General features: G+C 47.3%; 1 protein-coding gene across 2 annotated transcripts; it reads right to left on the minus strand.

Annotated features, from left to right (window-relative positions):
* Positions 1 to 6,053: 6,053 nt before the first annotated feature.
* SERPING1 (serpin family G member 1) lies at positions 6,054 to 16,861 on the minus strand. 2 transcript variants are annotated; one of them, XM_011379021.2, is made up of 8 exons: positions 16,817 to 16,861; positions 16,214 to 16,288; positions 14,126 to 14,705; positions 12,515 to 12,649; positions 10,816 to 11,019; positions 10,488 to 10,627; positions 7,466 to 7,685; positions 6,054 to 6,543 (listed from the first exon to the last, which is right to left on the minus strand). In XM_011379021.2, the coding sequence occupies exons 2-8, from the start codon at positions 16,262 to 16,264 to the stop codon at positions 6,290 to 6,292; spliced, it is 1,584 nt and encodes a 527-aa protein (XP_011377323.1). In that variant the 5' UTR covers positions 16,265 to 16,288; positions 16,817 to 16,861; the 3' UTR covers positions 6,054 to 6,289. The 2 variants fall into 2 exon arrangements, with proteins under 2 accessions (XP_011377323.1, XP_011377324.1); XM_011379022.2 differs by lacking the exon at positions 16,817 to 16,861 and having other exon boundaries at positions 14,126 to 14,432; positions 14,517 to 14,705; positions 16,214 to 16,369.
* Between the last annotated feature and the right edge of the window lie 625 nt (positions 16,862 to 17,486).

Genomic DNA, 17,486 nt, shown 5'->3' on the forward strand with positions numbered 1-17,486 from the left:
GTCAAAGTTGCAGTGAAATGCTAAAGATGGAGCTCCGTGTGGGGCACGTGGTAAAAGCCCAGTTGAAAGGGGATTATGCACGGGAGGACATGGGGGCAGTTTCCGTGAGCTCTCAGTCTGTAGCGAGCAGAGCAGAAGGCTAGCTGCTGAGTCAAGGCATGCCCACGTTTATGATTTTGGAGAGGACTGATACTCAACTAAAACACTGCTTCTTACTCTGAGGAGCCATCAGCGGTCACTCAAGGAGAAATGGAGAGGAATGGGATGGGGGGCTGGGAGGCCAGGAGGTGGGCCCCACAGCCAGCCTGCCACTCCAGGATGATGGATGAGCTGATTCTATGGCTTGTAATTAGTGCTGACTGGCTCTGAGATTCTTCCCTGGAGGGAGTGTTCCCTGCGCCTTCATGCCCGGAAGCCCTGCTCAGGGATGGGGGCTGGGCTGGATGTAAAGTTTGCCCTAAAACTCCGGCACAGACTCCCAAAGGCTGGTGTGCACGTGCTTTTGTACATACATGGGCATGTGAGTATATGTATATATTTGTGACTCTTGTATTAGTTCACGTATGAACATCTCTGCATACATATATGTTCACATGTACTTATATGTATATGAGCGTGCATGTGTGCTAAATTGCTAGTCAAGACAAAGATTAAATGTGCAATGAGAGGAACGTCTAAAATGCTAGACTTTTCTCTGGATCACTTGAAGCAGACTTTCAGTTTCAAGAAGTCACTTGTCAGATCCCTCTGAGTTATTCAAAAGGCAGGCAGCCCCTGTCCAGAAGGAAGAAATAACCAGCGTCCATGCCTCTCTGAATGCTGCCACTCCCTGAGGCCCCTGGTAGCCTAAGCAGGTCAGGATGGCAGATTTGTCCCAATCTGTACAAGTTCTTTTCATGGCATAAGGGGAATTCACATCTCTCCAACAATTCTTCCAGAGATTCAAAATTGTAGAGAGCTTTTGGGATGAATGAGAGTAATTTCAACCCAGGCTTAGGACAAAGAATATCGGTAAGTTCTCCCAAATAAAGTCACTTTGAGAGACACGGAATCTAGGTTAGTAAGTACCGAGGTCTCCTCTCAACTCCGCTCTTCACCGGCTATGAGCCCTCGAAAGAGTGGGTTAATTGCTCTCTCGGGCTTTATTTTTCATTTACAGAAAGGAGATAAAAACAGTGTGGTGCTAACATATATTATGTAAATTTGAATGAAGCAAATTTGAAAAACTTCAAATTCCCCTAAATTAAAAAAAAATCATCAGAGTTGCTTGATTTTACAATTGGTGAGCTGAGCGGGTTGTAGACTGTTGCCAACTATTGCCACAAGACGGGGTCACCTGAGCTGCAAAAGCAAATAACTGCTGTCAATATTCATATCATGCGACTCAAGCTATTGTTTATGTTTTTCATAAACAAAAATGATAGTGACATTAATGACTAACATGCTGTGATTTTAATATTCAGCATTATCCTTTAAAATATTTTCTGTATCCTAGAATGATGATGTCACCTTAGAGTTCATTAAGTGGTGGCACAAATGCCAAAAAACACTCTCCAAAATCGATAGCTTTGTAATGGAAGTTAGATATGATAAAACACGAAAAAGCCCCAAAACTGTCATGACAGGCCAAGCAGTTAACTTAGGAATGCCTCCTCTGTGAAACATTAGAGATTTTAGTGTTTAGCATTTAACAAAAAATAGCATAAAGGCAAAAATATTCTACAAAGGTTGAAGATTCCTTTCCCCCTAACTTTTACAATTATTCTTCTGGAAAATATAGTGTCAAATTATGTAAGTCTTGAATTATTTGATGTCTTAAGTAACACCTTTTCATAAGGTATCATCTCCCCTTATACGAATCTATGTAATCCATGAAATTCTCATGTAGCAGCACCTGACAGCTTGGTAAACGCTCGATCCTGTTAGATAGTTCTGTGGTTATCGACATGGGCGCTAAGGGCTGGTGCTGACGCAGAGTGTGGCTCAGGTCAAAAGCCTTCTGGAATCCAGGCAGAACCTGAACGTATTGATCTTTGGGAGTGTGAACTGTAAATTTTGGAATCAAAGTTTAAATCCCCACAGTTGGTTTAAGAATATGGAACCTCACAGGAAGTTACAAGTATCCAAAAGGCTATGCAAGACAAAGTTTCAACAGTGACACCATGTGGCAGCAAGGACTAACTGCAAGGACCCTTACATTTCAGGGCTCTTTCTCAGGACGCCCTCAACCAAACCACGTGTGGGGAAGATTGTGTCTTTGGGAAGGGGAAGCAGATCACTGGAACAACAGTTTGTTGTCTGTCTCAGAGTACTACTGCAGGGTACAGTGGGGGGGAGGGGGTCTCAGATGTGTGTGTGTGTGTGTGTGTGTGTGTGTGTGCGCGCGCGCGCGCGCGTGTATGGCCCTCTGTCTTTCTCAAAAGTGACACACAAATATAGAGGAACTAGGGTTTGTTAAGCATGTCAGAGAAAGCAGAAAAGAGTAAAATTACATGCAAGCAATTTGAGACTTCCCATAATAAATCATTTCTAATATCATGATACAGACAAAAAGCTCTTGATTCGTTAAGGGAAATCTCAGAGCAGCAAGTTGCTGGGGAAAATTGCTAAGAGTTTCCCTACAAACATGTAAGACCACTATGGTAGATGGAAAAGTGGTCACAATTATTCATGTTTTTGTTTTATATCTACGCCTTTTGTAGAATGACTTTGCAGGTCTTTTCTTTAAAAATGGGGACTTTTCTCTTACTCTTTTAATCTAAGCTGATCTCATGACTTGCTTTGGTCGATAGAATGAGGCAGAAGTGATGCTATATTACCTTCTAGCTTCAGACTCAAGAGGGAAGTGCCTCTTGCATCCTTCGGCTCACTTTATGTCCCCTGCAACCTCCATATGAATAACCAGACTAGCACCTTGGAAGACGAGAGACCAAATGGAGCAAAGCCTGTCAGCTGATTCGTCTTAGCTAAGGCTCAAGACATGTGAAAGAAAATATACAAGTTCAACAAAGCCAAACCTCATCAGATCTCCCAGCTAGCTAGCCCCCAGCTGACTGCAACAGGCACATAACCAAGGCCACCGTAAACTTGCCGGGCCCACCGGACTCAGTGACTCATGAGCTAAATAAATGTTTATTGTTTTAAACAAACAACCCCCCCACCCCAAAATAAGTGACATATGGCCTCTTACAAGAAAAATCTCAGAACAGAAAGTATTTAAATTCTCTTCATTTCCAGATTTTCTACTCTTTCCAGATGAATAAGAATCTTCTCTTTCCCCTTACTGGATATGGTGATTCAGTTATTCACTCAATGGATTGTGTGTGCGTGCGTGTGTGTGTGTAAGGCACTTTGATGGGCCTAGTGGGGGCACACGGTGCCGGGCATAAAAAAAAAAACAAAAAAAACAGAACTGATTTATAGTCTGGTTTGGGCAGAAAGGAAATAAACCTGGCCAAACAAGACACCAAATACATTTGAATTCAGACATGGGATCACTGTACAGCTGTGTGACCTTTGGATAGTTACTTAACCTTTCTGAGTTTTAGTTTCCTTATCTCACAAACAGGAATAATACCTGGCTCTCATGATAGGGCAGGGGAGGGCTAAAACATTTGCAAAGCACTGTGCAGGTAATTTCTCATCTCCTGAGTGCTCAGTCACATTTCATCATGTCAGCATCTCCCCCAGGAAGCGGGGAGTCTTCCTGAATTTGAGAGGTGTCTTTGCTTTCAACATTTTCTCACAGAAGAATCAATGTGGGACCAGCCCAGGCAGGAATTTGGCATCTTCCCAGCAGCCTGAGAGACTTGTCTTTTGGGGCACTAAGTAGGGAAGGGCAGGCAGAGATCATTCTGCTAATCAAGCCTGATGTGAAGTGGTGATCTCTCCACGCCCCCAGGGCTACAAGCCAAGTCTGGATGACTCCCGTTTGGTTCTTAGCCTTGCCTGGGGGACTGAGCTATAAGGAAGGCCTCTGACCTGGGACCTGGCATCCTGAGGTTCTGCCTGCGTGGGGAGCCAGGTCCTGAAGTGGGAAGCAAGGGGTAGCAGATGAATGACTGAATGATGGGGTAGGAGATAAGCCATGAATGATCCTCAAACCCAGTCTTCTTTCCTCCCCTCTCAGAACCTCCTGACCTCGACCGAAGCATGCGTAAACTAGGAAGAGCACAGTGGAAGCTTGGGTCACCTCCCATCTTACATTTCAGCTGGGAACTTGGCATCCAGCTCAGGCCATAGACAAGGGGACCAGCGCAGAGGGCTGAGAGCAGCCAGCCTGGCTGCAGAACCCAACTAGGTCAGTCACTATTCTGCCTCTATGCCTCAGTTTCTCCTTATCACTAGGGTAGTCTGTGAGAGCGGGAACTGGGAAACTAGACTCTGCAGTTGGCAGAAGTCCTTGAAGTAGGGGCAGCAATGACGTGAACATATATCCTGGTCCCTCTGAGGGCCTTAAGGAAAGGACTCACCCCATACAAATATCTTGGGCAGGACTAGCTTGACGTAAGCTGAGACCCTATTAGCGAATCAAGTCTCTGTAGGGCAGATGCTTGAGAAATATCTGTGGGTTGATGCGCAGATCCCTATTATCGTCTGGGGGCGGGTGAGGAGACAGGTACCTCTGCATTGTTTGTGGCTGTGAACTTGAATGTCTTGAGTGAGAGCTGAAGGCAAGCAGGTGAGTGAGAAGGGCCGAGGATGATCCGACCAGCAGCCAGAGGGCTAAACCCGGAAATCGGTCGGCCCTTTGGGGTTGACGACACTACCTGGGAGAGGGGAAAATGGGGAGAGAAGACAGTCACGGGGGGCTGGGAGCACGGCATAGGGAATGTAGTTAGCAGTCATGCACTGGCTACGTGTAGAGCCAGATGAGTGACAGAGTAAGCGGGGGGATCATTTCATAAACTATATAAATGTCTAACCAATGTACTGTATACTTAATAAAAATAAATACAAGACAGACATAGTGGATGGAGAAAAGGGGACAAATAGAGACGGAGTTGAGACAAAAATGGGATTAGGAGAAAGGGAAAGAGAGAGATAGAAGGCTAAGAGGCAGAGCATCAGCGAGTCTATGAGAATAAACTAGAAATGAGATAGCACATATTATGAGATGTCTTCAGAGATGACAAGAAAGAACGCTCTGCTCTGGGTTAAAAATCTATCTTCCTCGCTGTCTCAAGCTGTAGGTTTTGAAGGCAGGTGCTAGTTTGTCATCTTTACATCCCCTGCACTTAGCATAGTGCAGACTGATGGGCACTATGTTTGTTGAACAACTCAAGAAAATATGAAGAAAAGGCAGGATTTTTAAGATGGAAGAGCAGAGAGACATAGCATGGCCATGAGCTTAGAGTCACCGAGATGTGCTTTTGAACCCCGGTCCTGCCATTTCCTAACTGCATGACTCTGAGACTTAGCCTCTGAGTCGCGCGTTTACCATATAAAGTTGTGAGGAGGAATGTCTGCGAAGCTCTTGACAGACCGCCTGTGTAAGTTCCCAATGGCGTCAGCTACTGTTATTACCGTTGTCCCAGACAAATAAGGGGGATAGGGACGGTGATAAACAGATTGCATGAATAGCCTCCAATTAATGACTCTGCCCTGTAACTCTCCAGTGCTTTTCACTCCAAACTCCAGGTCTGGCCATGTGACTTGCTTGCTTTGGCTGATGGGAAACTTGATGCAAACAGAGGTGCAGAGGTGTGAAAACGATGGCCCGTTTCTGACTCCCTTCTTGGAATTCTGCCACTGCAGGTGAGCCTGCTGGAGGGATGCAGATGTGGAGAACAGCCAAGGCGTCTCACCTGAGGCCGCTGTAGGTTAGTCTTCCCTCAACTATCACCCTGCCAACTACTGCAGGTGTGTAAGCAAGCCTGAGAAAGATCAACCAGGTCCAGCCCGGATCTGTAAAACCATTTTGCCAACCTGAGGCTTAAGTGAAACGAGCGATTCTCGTTTGAAGCCACTAGTTATTATGAGGCAATAGCTGGCTGACATGGGGACATGGTGGTCCTTGTCCTTCAAAACTGAAAGGCAAATGGAAGAGAAAGTCATGGTCTGCCAGGTTTTATTTGTAGTTTAGTGAACTCAAACCAGAGAAAGCTGCAAAAAGTGGTTTGGAGCGTCATAGGGAAGGGATGCTAGAAGCAGGTCCCTTCACCAGAACCTGAGGGAGCCCACCAGGTGAAGGACAGAAGACACCAGAGGTGGGAGGTGGCCGGGGGCAAGTCCAGGCAGGTGGCGGCAGGGCTGTCACTGGGAGAGCTGAGGGCCCGAGGGGAAGGTCTCAGGCCCTGGGATCATACACCCGCCCCATGAAGACAGGGAACTTGTGCTGCTGGTCCCAGAGCAGGAAGAGGAAGGGCTGCTGCACTTCAAAGACCAACAGAGTACGGGCCACAGAGATGGCTGAGGCCGCCGCCGCCTCCACCCCTGTCTCCGTCAGCTCCAGCACGGTCTGGTGCTTCATCGCAGACACCTGAAGATCTTGGTCCTCTGTCAGCCCGCACAGGTCGAGGTCGTAAGAAAAGTCAAAGAATTCTAGGGCATGACCAGAGAAAAACAATGAGTCAAAGACTGGCACAAAACCCTCAGCTCCTGAATTTTCTGGGTCGGTCCCAAGTCCCAGTCCTCTCTTCTTCCTCCCCCTTGCTTATCAAAAAAAAAAAAAAAAAAAAATAGATCACGCCTTCTGGTCCAGTTCATGGGATGCTCTGTCATTGGGCCCATCGTCATCCTAACCACCACTTTCTCTCAACTGGGGAGAGGCCTTGCCTCCACCTGCGCCCCGCAAAATCCTGAAAAAGAATGTCACTGCTTCCTTGTCAACCAAACACGTGGAAGTGAGGTATTATATCAGAAAGAGGACCCATGTTACCAAATGAGGTCACATGCAAAGGTGTGATGTCATATACTAGGAAACAAGATCATCTATTAGGAGGTCAAGTTCTTTAACAGAAAATGAAGTGATATATCTGGACATGAGATCAAAGATCAGGAAGCGAGGCCAAAGGTTAGGGAATGGAGTTTCTGTAGCCTCTCCTAAATTCAGAAGCCTCTAGACCCTCTTGTCCAGATTACTTCTTGCATATTCTGTGGGGTGGTTGAGTGTCATGAAACGTCTGGGGGGGCAGCAGCATCCAAGGCTCACCTTAGTCACCTGTCCCAGTGTCTCCATCACAGTGATCCATAGTGGAAACAGCTGAGAGACCTGGAGATCTGGACTGGGGTTCTGGCTCACTTCTAACTTAGCTCAAAGGACCTTGGTTAAGTCGTGTAAACTTTCTGAGTCATTTCCTTAATGATCTAATGGGATAAAAGCACCTGCCCCTCTAACTCATAGGATTGAGGGACAACCTGAAATTATAAAAGTAAAAAATACTCAGAGTGCTAACTGCATTTTAGGGACCCCCGCTTTTCTCCTCCGATGGTCTGGGAGCAACCCCGAGCTGCCGGGGCTCACCCAGTTTCTCCATGACTGCCAACATGTCCTGGTTGGTCTTCACTTTGATGCGGGGCATCATCAGAAGAGTGGGCTGGAACTTGGCCATCTCCAGCTTCCTCATGATGGCCTTGAAGACTTGTGGGCTGAGAGCCTCTTCCATGTCTTCGAGACGGTGTTTTACACTCTGGGGCACCAAGATCACCAAGCTCAGGTTGTTGGAGAGCTGCAGCTGCCCCACCTGGAGAACAAGAAGTGAACCTTATCAGTCTTCCTATCTGCTGGTCTTCAGCCCGCTGCTGGAGTCTGTACGACTTCAGGCTGATCTTCAGCCCGCTGCTGGAGTCTGTACGACTTCAACAAGCAGCAGACAGACCTAGGCTCCCAGGCTTTGCCACGAAACGGGGATGCCAGCTCGGGGAACAGTGCTGGTCTGACTCTGCGCTGGTGATTTGCAGAAGGATGAACACACGTTTCTGATCATGCGGGCCAAGGATCACACCCCGACTCTGCTACTGACGAGCTATGTAATACAGGCAAGTGACGTGATGTCTCCGAGTCCTGTTCCTTTTCTCTCAAGTGTGTTATGCATAAAAAATATAACGTGCATAAGATATCACCAGTTACCAGGTCAGTCCTTTTAAAGACGTATGGCTCCTTGCTGCCTATGAGATTAAGTATAAATATAAATCTCTTAGTGTGGCATTCAAGATTGTGTACAAGCTGATTCCAGCTTACTTTTCCAGTTGGCCGTTGAAGGACTTTCACTGACGGCCAGACAAAAGTGAGAACTGCAGGACCCGTGGGTCTAATATAGGGGTTCTCAACCAAGGGTGAATTTGGCCCCCAAGGGTGGATATTTGGCAGTATCTGGAGACATTTCGGTTGTCACATTTGGGTGGGACAGGAAAGGGGGCTCACGGTGCTACTGGTGGGTAGAAGTCAGGGATGATGCTAAATCCTACAATGCCCAGGACAGCACCCCATGACAAAGTATTATCAAACTCAAAATGTCAACAGCGCCAAGGCTGAGAAACCTTAGACAATATAGGGTGTGCTCATCTGGGCAGTCTGCATTCTTCAAGCCCTGCATATGGACCTTTAATCTCTAGCAAGGGAGTACCATATATGGTCTTGAATTTCTAAGGCAGTAACCTCAGCATCCCTGAATTGATAAATCTAATCCCCTTAGTTGGGTAAATACTCAAGTCCCAGGAAGACTTAGAATTAAGTATAAGGACGAAGTGAACCAACTCCGTAATATTAACACCAGATGATAAATTCAGGATAATCTGTGTTTATTAGTTAAAATAGTGTTTATAGTTTTAAAGAGACTCAGACATGCTAGTTTTATGCTTTTAAGCGAAAAGGTGTAGCATAATTTCACTAACTTTGAGGATGGCGTTGAGATGTTGAATGAAAGTCGATTTATTCTTTAAATTTAATTTTCAGTTTACAATTAGGCTTTAGGTGCTAGGAAGATATAGCGAAGCAGGATTGTAATTCTGCCCTGTCAGGTATATGACATACTTAAAAAAATCAAGTATATTAAATTCGTAAAGTATACATATAAACGCGAAATGCTTTGGGGAATATTAATTAACCATATTTGTAAATGAAACAAATGGTTTCAAGTTTAATCTGTTCAAAGCAGCTTACAGAATAAACAAAATCGTGTTTATATAAAATTATAAATAATGTAATAAATTTGCTTAAAATTAAAAAGCTTAAGTAAGATTTTGATTTTGAACTTATAACATTAAAACATTAAATCAACGATTCATTTAAAATCCAAGGAACTGTTTTTTGGGCTCCTTTGGCACCAAAAAGACTTCACGCTGACACCCTCCCCCCACACACAATGAGTTAGAGCGATGGCTGGACCGTGCCATACATATTCACTTTCCTCTGCCTTATACATATGCTATTCTGGTTTCGTTAAATAGTTATGAATGGTCAAATTCACTGAATAGGGCTGGATGACTGGGTGGACATGTGCATGAATGGGCAAAAGTAACTTCCTTCATGAAGTCTTTCCAGCCACTCACGTTAGCACCCTTCACTGAATTCATTCATTTATTCAGCAAACATATAATGAGCACTTCTTATATGTGGCATTGTCTAGGCACTGGGGACAATGTGGTATAAACAAGACAGGTAAGGTCTCTCTGTTCCCAAGCGGAGAGATAATATCTCAGAGAGACAGAGAATATTGTAATCGAATAAGCAAATAACATCATTTCAGATAGCAATAAATACCACAAATACAACAAAATGGGGTGATGTTACAAGGTGAGGAGGGGGTTACTTTAAGGAGGGGGAAGTCCCCTCCACCAAAGTGACCTCTGAGCTGACACCTGGAAGAACAGAAGTAACAAGTTATGTGAAAACCTGAGCGAAGAACGCTGTGGGCAGAGGGGAAGCTAAGGACACCTCCCAAAGTGGACACAAACCTGGCATGTCAGCCTGGAACTAAGTCCCTGGGTGTCTCCCATTGTTTCCTATCTCATAGGTCTGTGTCTTGCTGACCTAACAAGGCAGAAATATCTGACGTAAGACAGTTTACTAACTAGAATCCTCCGGGCTCCCGATTCTGTCTTCCCTCCCCACCCGCCCACTGAAATTATACGGTTCAATTTCTGCTAAGAAACGTAAGCCATTTAAGACATGCACACACACATGCTTACCACGTGCTGGCACACACAAATATACCTATACGCGTGTACACAAACATATGCATGCTGCACAGGCGTGCACACATCAGATGCGCTGCATAGAAACGTGACTCACTTTTTGCTACTCAGTGCAGTAGAGATGAATGAAGAAACTTTAGAATCCTGCTTTCCAGCCTAACATAAACAAGGCCTGCCTCGGCCAAGGCTGGAGAGGGGGGAAGGGAAAAAGACAGGGTGGAAATACAGAGGGAAGGAATAGAAATGATGAATTAGTAAGGGTACACCCTAAACTGATGGAACCACAGCAGAAACGAGATCAGGACACACAAGAGGCTCTGAAACAGGAGTGGGAAGAGCCCAGAACCTACCTTGGCTTTCAGAGTCGGGTCAGTGAAATGGGCCACCGGGTACTTTTTGCTAATCATCATGGGCACTTTTATCTCAGAGGATTTGAGGTAAAAGCGCTCCTTCTTAGTTTTTGTGGGATCAAATGTTATCTTCCATTTGGCTGGAGGAAAGAGAGAGGGGGAGGGTTAGTCTAATGCAGGTGGGGAAAGGATGAAAAGCTAAAATCCCTGTTAGCAAGGGGTGAGGTGGGTACAATGGGATCCAGCTGTGGAGCTTGGGTGGGCTCTGAAGCCAGCGGAGGAGGAAGGACTCAGGATGGGCAGGTGACCTGGTCCAGGGCCCCCTTACCATTCAGGTAGATCGTGTTGAGGAGGATGAGGCGAGTGTCGGAGGGCAGGCTGTCTAGAATCTGGCCAATCTTTTGGTTAGTCTTCTCTGCCACCCAGGTGTTGATGAGCTTCAGGTTTTCATTGCTGTCATTTCCCAGGACTCTGGGGCTGCTGCCATATAAGCTCTTAGAGGCATGCACAAAGGCATCCCTTATGGCCAGGTCTGGGGGGTGGAGGGTGGGCAGGTAAAAAAAGGAGGCAAGAGTCCCCTGAACACCCTCTTCCCTTCGCTCTTTGTGCTCACTCAGCGTAGCATGTTGGAGTAGGGGTCCAGCCCACTCTTCTTACAATGAGGCCCAAAGCCAGTAAACCCTGAACTTGGAGCAGAACTCATTCTAAGGCTTTGCTGCTTCTGCTTGCCATGTGACCATGGCTCGGCAAGATAACTCTTTGAGATCTGAACTTCCGTTAGCCTGTCATTTTCCTTCTCGTTCCTTAATTCAAGGGGGAGCAGAGTCCGCTTTCTGGTCTCGGGGAAAGTTTGTAACAAGACTTCCTGGCTTTTGCTCTCCAAAGCCCATGTCCACTAAGGAAAATAGTGTTTGAAAGAGAAACATTTCCTGGACTAAACAACTAATATTGAATACAGTTGTATTTTCCACCAACCTAGCAAGACAGAGGATAAAGCTGATTTATAGCAAGTAAGTAAATGCAACATTACTTGAACACCTCTGAGCCATATTTTCCCATCTCTAAAAAGAGGGTTTTAGTGGTAAACACACAATAGAATATACAGATGTCAAATTATAATGTACACCTGAAAATTATATAATTGTATTAAGCAATGTTACCCCAATAAACTTAATTTAAAAAAAGAGGATTTTTTTTTTAGACACGGTAGTATTAGGTGAGTTTTCTTTCTTGCTTTCTCTTTGCTTTTCTATATATTTCTCAGTTTCTACAAAGAATGAGTATTACTTCTACAAATCAAAAAAAGGACAGAAAAAAATTCTCCTTTATTTAAAGAGGGGGTCAGACGAGATCTATAGTTTTCAAATCTTATTAAACGGCAGAACTGTGTTTGCAAATAAAGTCATATCTGAAGCCCACAATATAAAAGGGCTCTGGTTGAGGCTGGTATGAATTCCGAGCCCATGTGGCTCCATCTCCCGCTCACAGGAAGTGGTACCCCACCTTACTCAACCACCCTGATCCCCCAACTCCCATCATGACTCCCAAAGCAGCTCTGCCGAACCCTGGGGCTCTGGGGAACAAAATTTGAAACCAATTATATTAGATCATTTTGTTCTTATTACCCACTTAATAATCTAACACATGTAAATGACAAAAAATAGATATAATACAAAAAAAGCACAAAGACTAGGAACCCCAAGATTCCCCTGACTCATGTTAGCTAACATCTGTTTGTTTGTTTGTTTGTTTGTTTGCTTCTATAAGCTATCTAGCCCTATCTGTTCAGGAACTCTTATTCTAAACAGAGTTGATGAATGCAAGTGATTTGCCCAAACTCTCCCCAGGGGAACTACCCAGCTCCTGGAGCCACTCCATAAGTCTGCTGAGGCCCTCACTTGCTCTGCAGTCCATCTGCGATGTTCCAGCTCTAACATTCTCTCTGTCCTCTTTCCTCAATGCTGGGTCCCCTTCAGAATCCCCTCAGGACCCTGCTCAGCAGCTGCCACCCTTCCCCAGGCACTCACCTGGGCTGTGGAAGATCTGAGAGGCTGAGGTGAAGCCTTTGGATGTGAAGGCCTGCAAGGCCTGGTGGACGCAGGCAAAGTCCGTCGGGTAGGAGAGGGTGGTCTCCAGGTTTGTCTTGGTGCTGTTCCCAGCCCCTAAACAAAGAGTAGAGATGAGGACCACCTGCAGGAGGTGTGGGGGCCCACCATTCAAAACCACTTTTGAGGGACCGAGCTGGAATGGGGGGTTGTCGCCTGCTATGGAAGGGATGACACATCACCACAGCTGAAAGCATGGTTTCGCGAGACAATGTGTATGTCAGAAAGAGAGGGGTGGGGAATTATAAATAATCAGTTAAGCTTTTCGAGAGCTTTGAATATTCTCCTCCCATTTTTCTACCTAAGTTTTATTCCACTCATCATTCAAAGCCTGGTCAATCACTGCCTATTCGACATAGTATTATTTAGTTGGTTTGAGTTTACGAAATGTTCATCCTATAGGCAGAAACACTAGATCACTATTAAGAGGAGACATCAGACAGAGCATCATAAATGAGGATGGATGTTCAATACTTCAGTTATTCATTATTAAATACTTATTGTACACATCTTTGTGCAGCAATAGATAAAATTTATTGAGTACTTACTTGGTTCCAGGCATTAAAGTGTTTCTCTCCTATTATGTCATTGAATCACAATAATCCTTCTCCATAAGGACAATTACTATCCCCACTGTGCAGATGAGAAACAGGTTTTAAGCGATTAAGTAGCCTACTCATTGAAGATCACATAGTTAATTAGTGGAGGATGGAGACAGGATTCAATCGGCATCTTCTGGGCAATAAGGAAATTAACCGAAACCAACCAACTGAAATGTGCCCCCCCAGGGGACATTTGGAAATGTCTGAAGACACTTTGGTTGTCATAACTTGGGAGGTGTGGCGGGGCAGGGGGGGTGCTACCAGGATGTAGTGGGTAGAGGCTAAGGATATTAGGATTCCGGGACTCCAGAGGGAAGGTTCTCATATTATCTCTAGTAGCCTTCCTGGAATTTCTCCCTTGGAGTGATGGCTCTGTCTCCACTGCTTGTAGCAATTTGTTTGTGCCTATTCTAGGGTAATTACCCCTTGGGACTTGACATTGATCCCTCAGGAAGTCATAGGAAGTAACATTTTTTGACCTCCCACCAAGCCAGGCATTGGGCTACTATCTGCTTCATTTTCTTAGGTAAATACAACCGGCTCCATTTTACACGTGAAGCCTCAGGCTCAGAGAAGTTAAGTGACCTGCCCGAGGTCACACAGCAAGGAAGCAGCATTATCACAAGGCTTCTCTTTGGTTTCATCTCTTCTATCACCTTACCTTGAACCATGGTTGGTTCTTGTTTTACATGGCACCTTGTTTTATATGTTCTTGTCTAGTCCGTAGGGTTTTATAAGCAATAGTACCTATTAAATCATCATTAAATGAATGTTCAAGAATAGAAAGATTATGCATCCCTCCCGCCCCCAAAATAATGTGGCCCATTTTCACAGCTTCCTCACTGAAGTACAGCTGTGTAGGCGTCTGAGCTGGGGACCCTCACAGGAGGGCCCAACACACAACCTGGAGAGAACTTGGACAGGTTCTTACCAAGCAGGATCTGCGTGAGCAGGCTGGCGAGGCTGAAAGGGGAGAAGGCCATGTTGGCCTCGACCTTCTTCACTGCCGAGAAGGCATGGTAGAGCTTCACCGAGAAATCTACCAAAGCCTCCCCCAACAAGGTTTCTGCTGAACGACTCTCTGACTCAGAGCAGAAAGTGACAGGCTCCGGGCACGGGGGCCCAGTAGTGGGTGCGGTGGTTGGCTGGATAGGTTGCATGGTGGTTTTGGCTCTTAGGATGGTTGAGTTGGTTGTCGGCATGGCGGAAGAGCCCACAGTGTTTTGAGTGAGTAGATTCTTGGAGATCTCTTTCTCTGAGATGTTTTCTTTGATTTCCCCTGGCAGGGTCTTTGGGTCTGTGATGTTGTGGCTGGTGCCATCCTCGGAGATCTCTTTCTCTGAGATGTTTTCTTTGATTTCCCCTGGCAGGGTCTTTGGGTCTGTGATGTTGTGGCTGGTGCCATTCTTGGAGATCTCTTTCTCTGAGATGTTTTCTTTGATTTCCTCTGGCAGGGTCTTTGGGTCTGTGATGTTGCGGCTGGCGCCATTCAGACTTGAGGAGACTCTATCCTGCAGTTCAAGAAACTCATTCTCATTTCTCTATGAGGCACAGTCCCCTCAAACACTCAAAGCAAGAGAAGGTAGGATGTGGGCAATTTCCTGTACCTGAGAAATACTTCCTGAAAAAGCCTGGTGGGTTAGGCACCTGCCCTGGAGCCACCACCATTAATTCCTTCAGAACAGGGGGTAAGGGGTGGGGGACCGCAAAGCAGGGGCGCGGTGGGTGGGGGCCGGGATGTTCTCCGCAGAAGATGAAGACCAGGCAGGGCCTCTGATAGTGCTGAGCAATTACTGCTATATAGGAATTAGTTTCCCAAATTTTGGAGCTGAGAGTCCACGGCCATTTACCTATGTTCCTGCATTCACCTGCCTAGTCAGTCCAGTCATTTGAACTTGTGGTCTTTGCCTTACAACAGTGGTTTTTCAGATTGTGGGTTGCAACCATTAGTGGGTATTGAAAATAATTAGCATTCCAGAAGGAAGGAAGGAAGGAAGGAAGGAAGGAAGGAAGGAAGGAAGGAAGGAAGGAAGGAAGGAAGGAAGGAAGGAAGGAAGGAAGAAGGAGGGAGGGAAGAGGGGATGGGAAGAGAGGAGGGGGGAAGGAAGAAATAATATAGATCAGCGGCTTTTAATCAGAGACAATTTTGGCCCCCAAAGGACATGTGGCAATATCTGTAGGCATTTTTGGTTGTCATAAGGGAGGTATGGGGGGAGGGGTGGAGATGCTATCGGCATCCGGCAGGGAGAGACTTGGGATACTGCAAAACAGCCTACGATGCACAGGACAGCCCCTCATAATGAGGAATTATCCAGCCCCAAATGTTGGCAGTTCCGGGCTGAGAAACCATGTATTAATCCCATTTTGCTGATCAAAGAAACTGATGCTGAGACATAAGTAACTGGCCCAAGGTCTCCCAGAAGCCAAAGGAAAAACTAAGAGTCAAAGCTCTGCCTGATTCCAGGTCCCTGCTCATCACTTTCTAAATCTCGAAGGGCACAGACTGCCAACTTCCACACACGTGAACACACTGCCAATGCAAGCATCCACCTTTCCCTGGGCTCCGCCCTCACCCCCGACCTCCCAGACCTCTCACTGGATTAATCCCCATTCAGGCCCAGGTGTGTCTGCGGCCACTTGTCCTGGGGTTTTCACGTGCTCCAGCTCCTCAGGAGAGTCTGCGTTTCAGAGCAGGCAAACCCCTACCCCCCACAGCTCAGCCTCCACAACCACCGCTCGCTTTTATATCACAAAATACTGGCCATCTCCTTTATTCTCCGCTTTGTAAATCAGCCCAGGTAGGCTCGGAGAAGTGACTTGCTCAAGGCCACCACGGCTGGTGCACAGCGGGCCCGAATTCGAACCTGCGTCACTCTGAGTCTCTGCTCTTTCCATGCTTTCTACCAATGCCGCTGCAAGGATCACACTGGCTGATCCCAAGAGGAGCTCTCCTCACTCTCCAGAGCCTGAAGGGTTAATCCTCAGCCCCCCGCCCCCATCCCACGAAGGGGCCACTCACCCCAGCCAGCAGCAGCAGCAGGAGGGTCAGCGAGGTCAGCCTGGAGGCCATCTGGGCGGCGACGTCAGCCCGGACCTGCGGAGCCAGTCGGCGTCAGGGCCTGCTCTGAGCCCCGGGGCCCAAAGCCCCCACCCTGGGGCCCGCCCCCATTCCATTCCAGGCTTTAGCCCCTCTCTGCGAAGGCCCTCCTCCCCGGCTCCGGGCCACCTTCTCCCCGGCTCCGGCCGCCTCCTCCCCGGCTCCTCCCTCTGTTTTGTTTTCCCCCAAACGCTCCTCTTTCCCGGCACCCGCTGGCCCAGCCTTTCCCGGGACCCTGGCCGTGGTGTCCGTCCATCTGTTCCATTCCGGGGGTTCTGCTCTAGCCAAACAATGAGGCCAGAGGCTTGGGGAGGAGGGGAGGTCCAGAGGGGCCCGGGCACGACAGCCCCAGGAGGGGAGAGGAGAGGTGGAGAGAAGAGGGGGGAGGGGAGGGGGGCAGGCAGAAGTCTCGAGTGGAAGCCTACAGACAGCAGAGATAAAAGGGGAGGGGAAACTGGGGGAGGGAAAGAGAGATGTGGAGACCTTCCCCCTCCCCGACCCCCTCTCCCCTCCCAAGAAGCAAACCTGCTCCCAACTCCTGGACGCTGGGCAGTTTCAGTGCAGACTGAGTGGACAGTCCCACGGGGTCAGGGAGGGTGGGGTGTATGTGTTGGGGGGGGTAGGTCTTCTCTATTGGTTGGCCCAGGACACTACCCAGTTACAAATTAAGGATGATTGATCGCTGGTGTGAGTTCCCGTAAATCAGATGGGACTGGACCCCTTGATCGAGCTTTGTGGGGGCCGAGCCAGGGACTTAGCCCAAAGCCCCCTGGGAGCCGGAGGGTGCGGAAGCTTGGGTTCGGCTCTCAGCTTTACACAACGAATCTTCCCCCGCCTTCTTGGGTCATGATAAAAAACCACACAGACACAAACTGTGCTCCATGGTTTACAAGCAACCAGCTTTTGCTCATCTCGGCTGATCTTCCAAGTCACCCTTTCGAAACAGACCCCACTGTGCCGGTTTGATAGTTAAGAAACAGAGCCTTGGACCACTGATGGTCTGGCCCATGACCACCCTCACTGGAGACAGGTCTGGACCGGACCTGCATCTCCAGACGTTCCAGCCCCGCCCCTGCTCTCCCCTGGGCTCCGCGGGTGGGCCGTTTCTCCTCTGGGTGATCTGGAATCAATGATTCTTCCTTTATTCTTCCTCCTCAGACAAGGAGTCTGAGGCACCCAGCACAGCAAGCATTAG

This window comes from Pteropus vampyrus, unplaced genomic scaffold (assembly GCF_000151845.1).
Source record: "Pteropus vampyrus isolate Shadow unplaced genomic scaffold, Pvam_2.0 Scaffold352, whole genome shotgun sequence".
In the NCBI taxonomy this organism is placed as follows: Eukaryota; Metazoa; Chordata; class Mammalia; order Chiroptera; family Pteropodidae; genus Pteropus; species Pteropus vampyrus.

Bases quoted from the DNA above. Each gene is read 5' to 3' on its own strand.
- SERPING1 (XM_011379021.2), bottom strand. From the start codon at position 16,264: ATGGCCTCCAGGCTGACCTCGCTGACCCTCCTGCTGCTGCTGCTGGCT. The intron at 12,650-14,125 runs GTAAGAACCTGT...CTCTTTGTTTAG, and splicing joins GCTCACGCAGATCCTGCTTG to GGGCTGGGAACAGCACCAAG. The intron at 10,628-10,815 runs GTAAGGGGGCCC...TCTTTCCTCCAG, and splicing joins CAACACGATCTACCTGAATG to CCAAATGGAAGATAACATTT.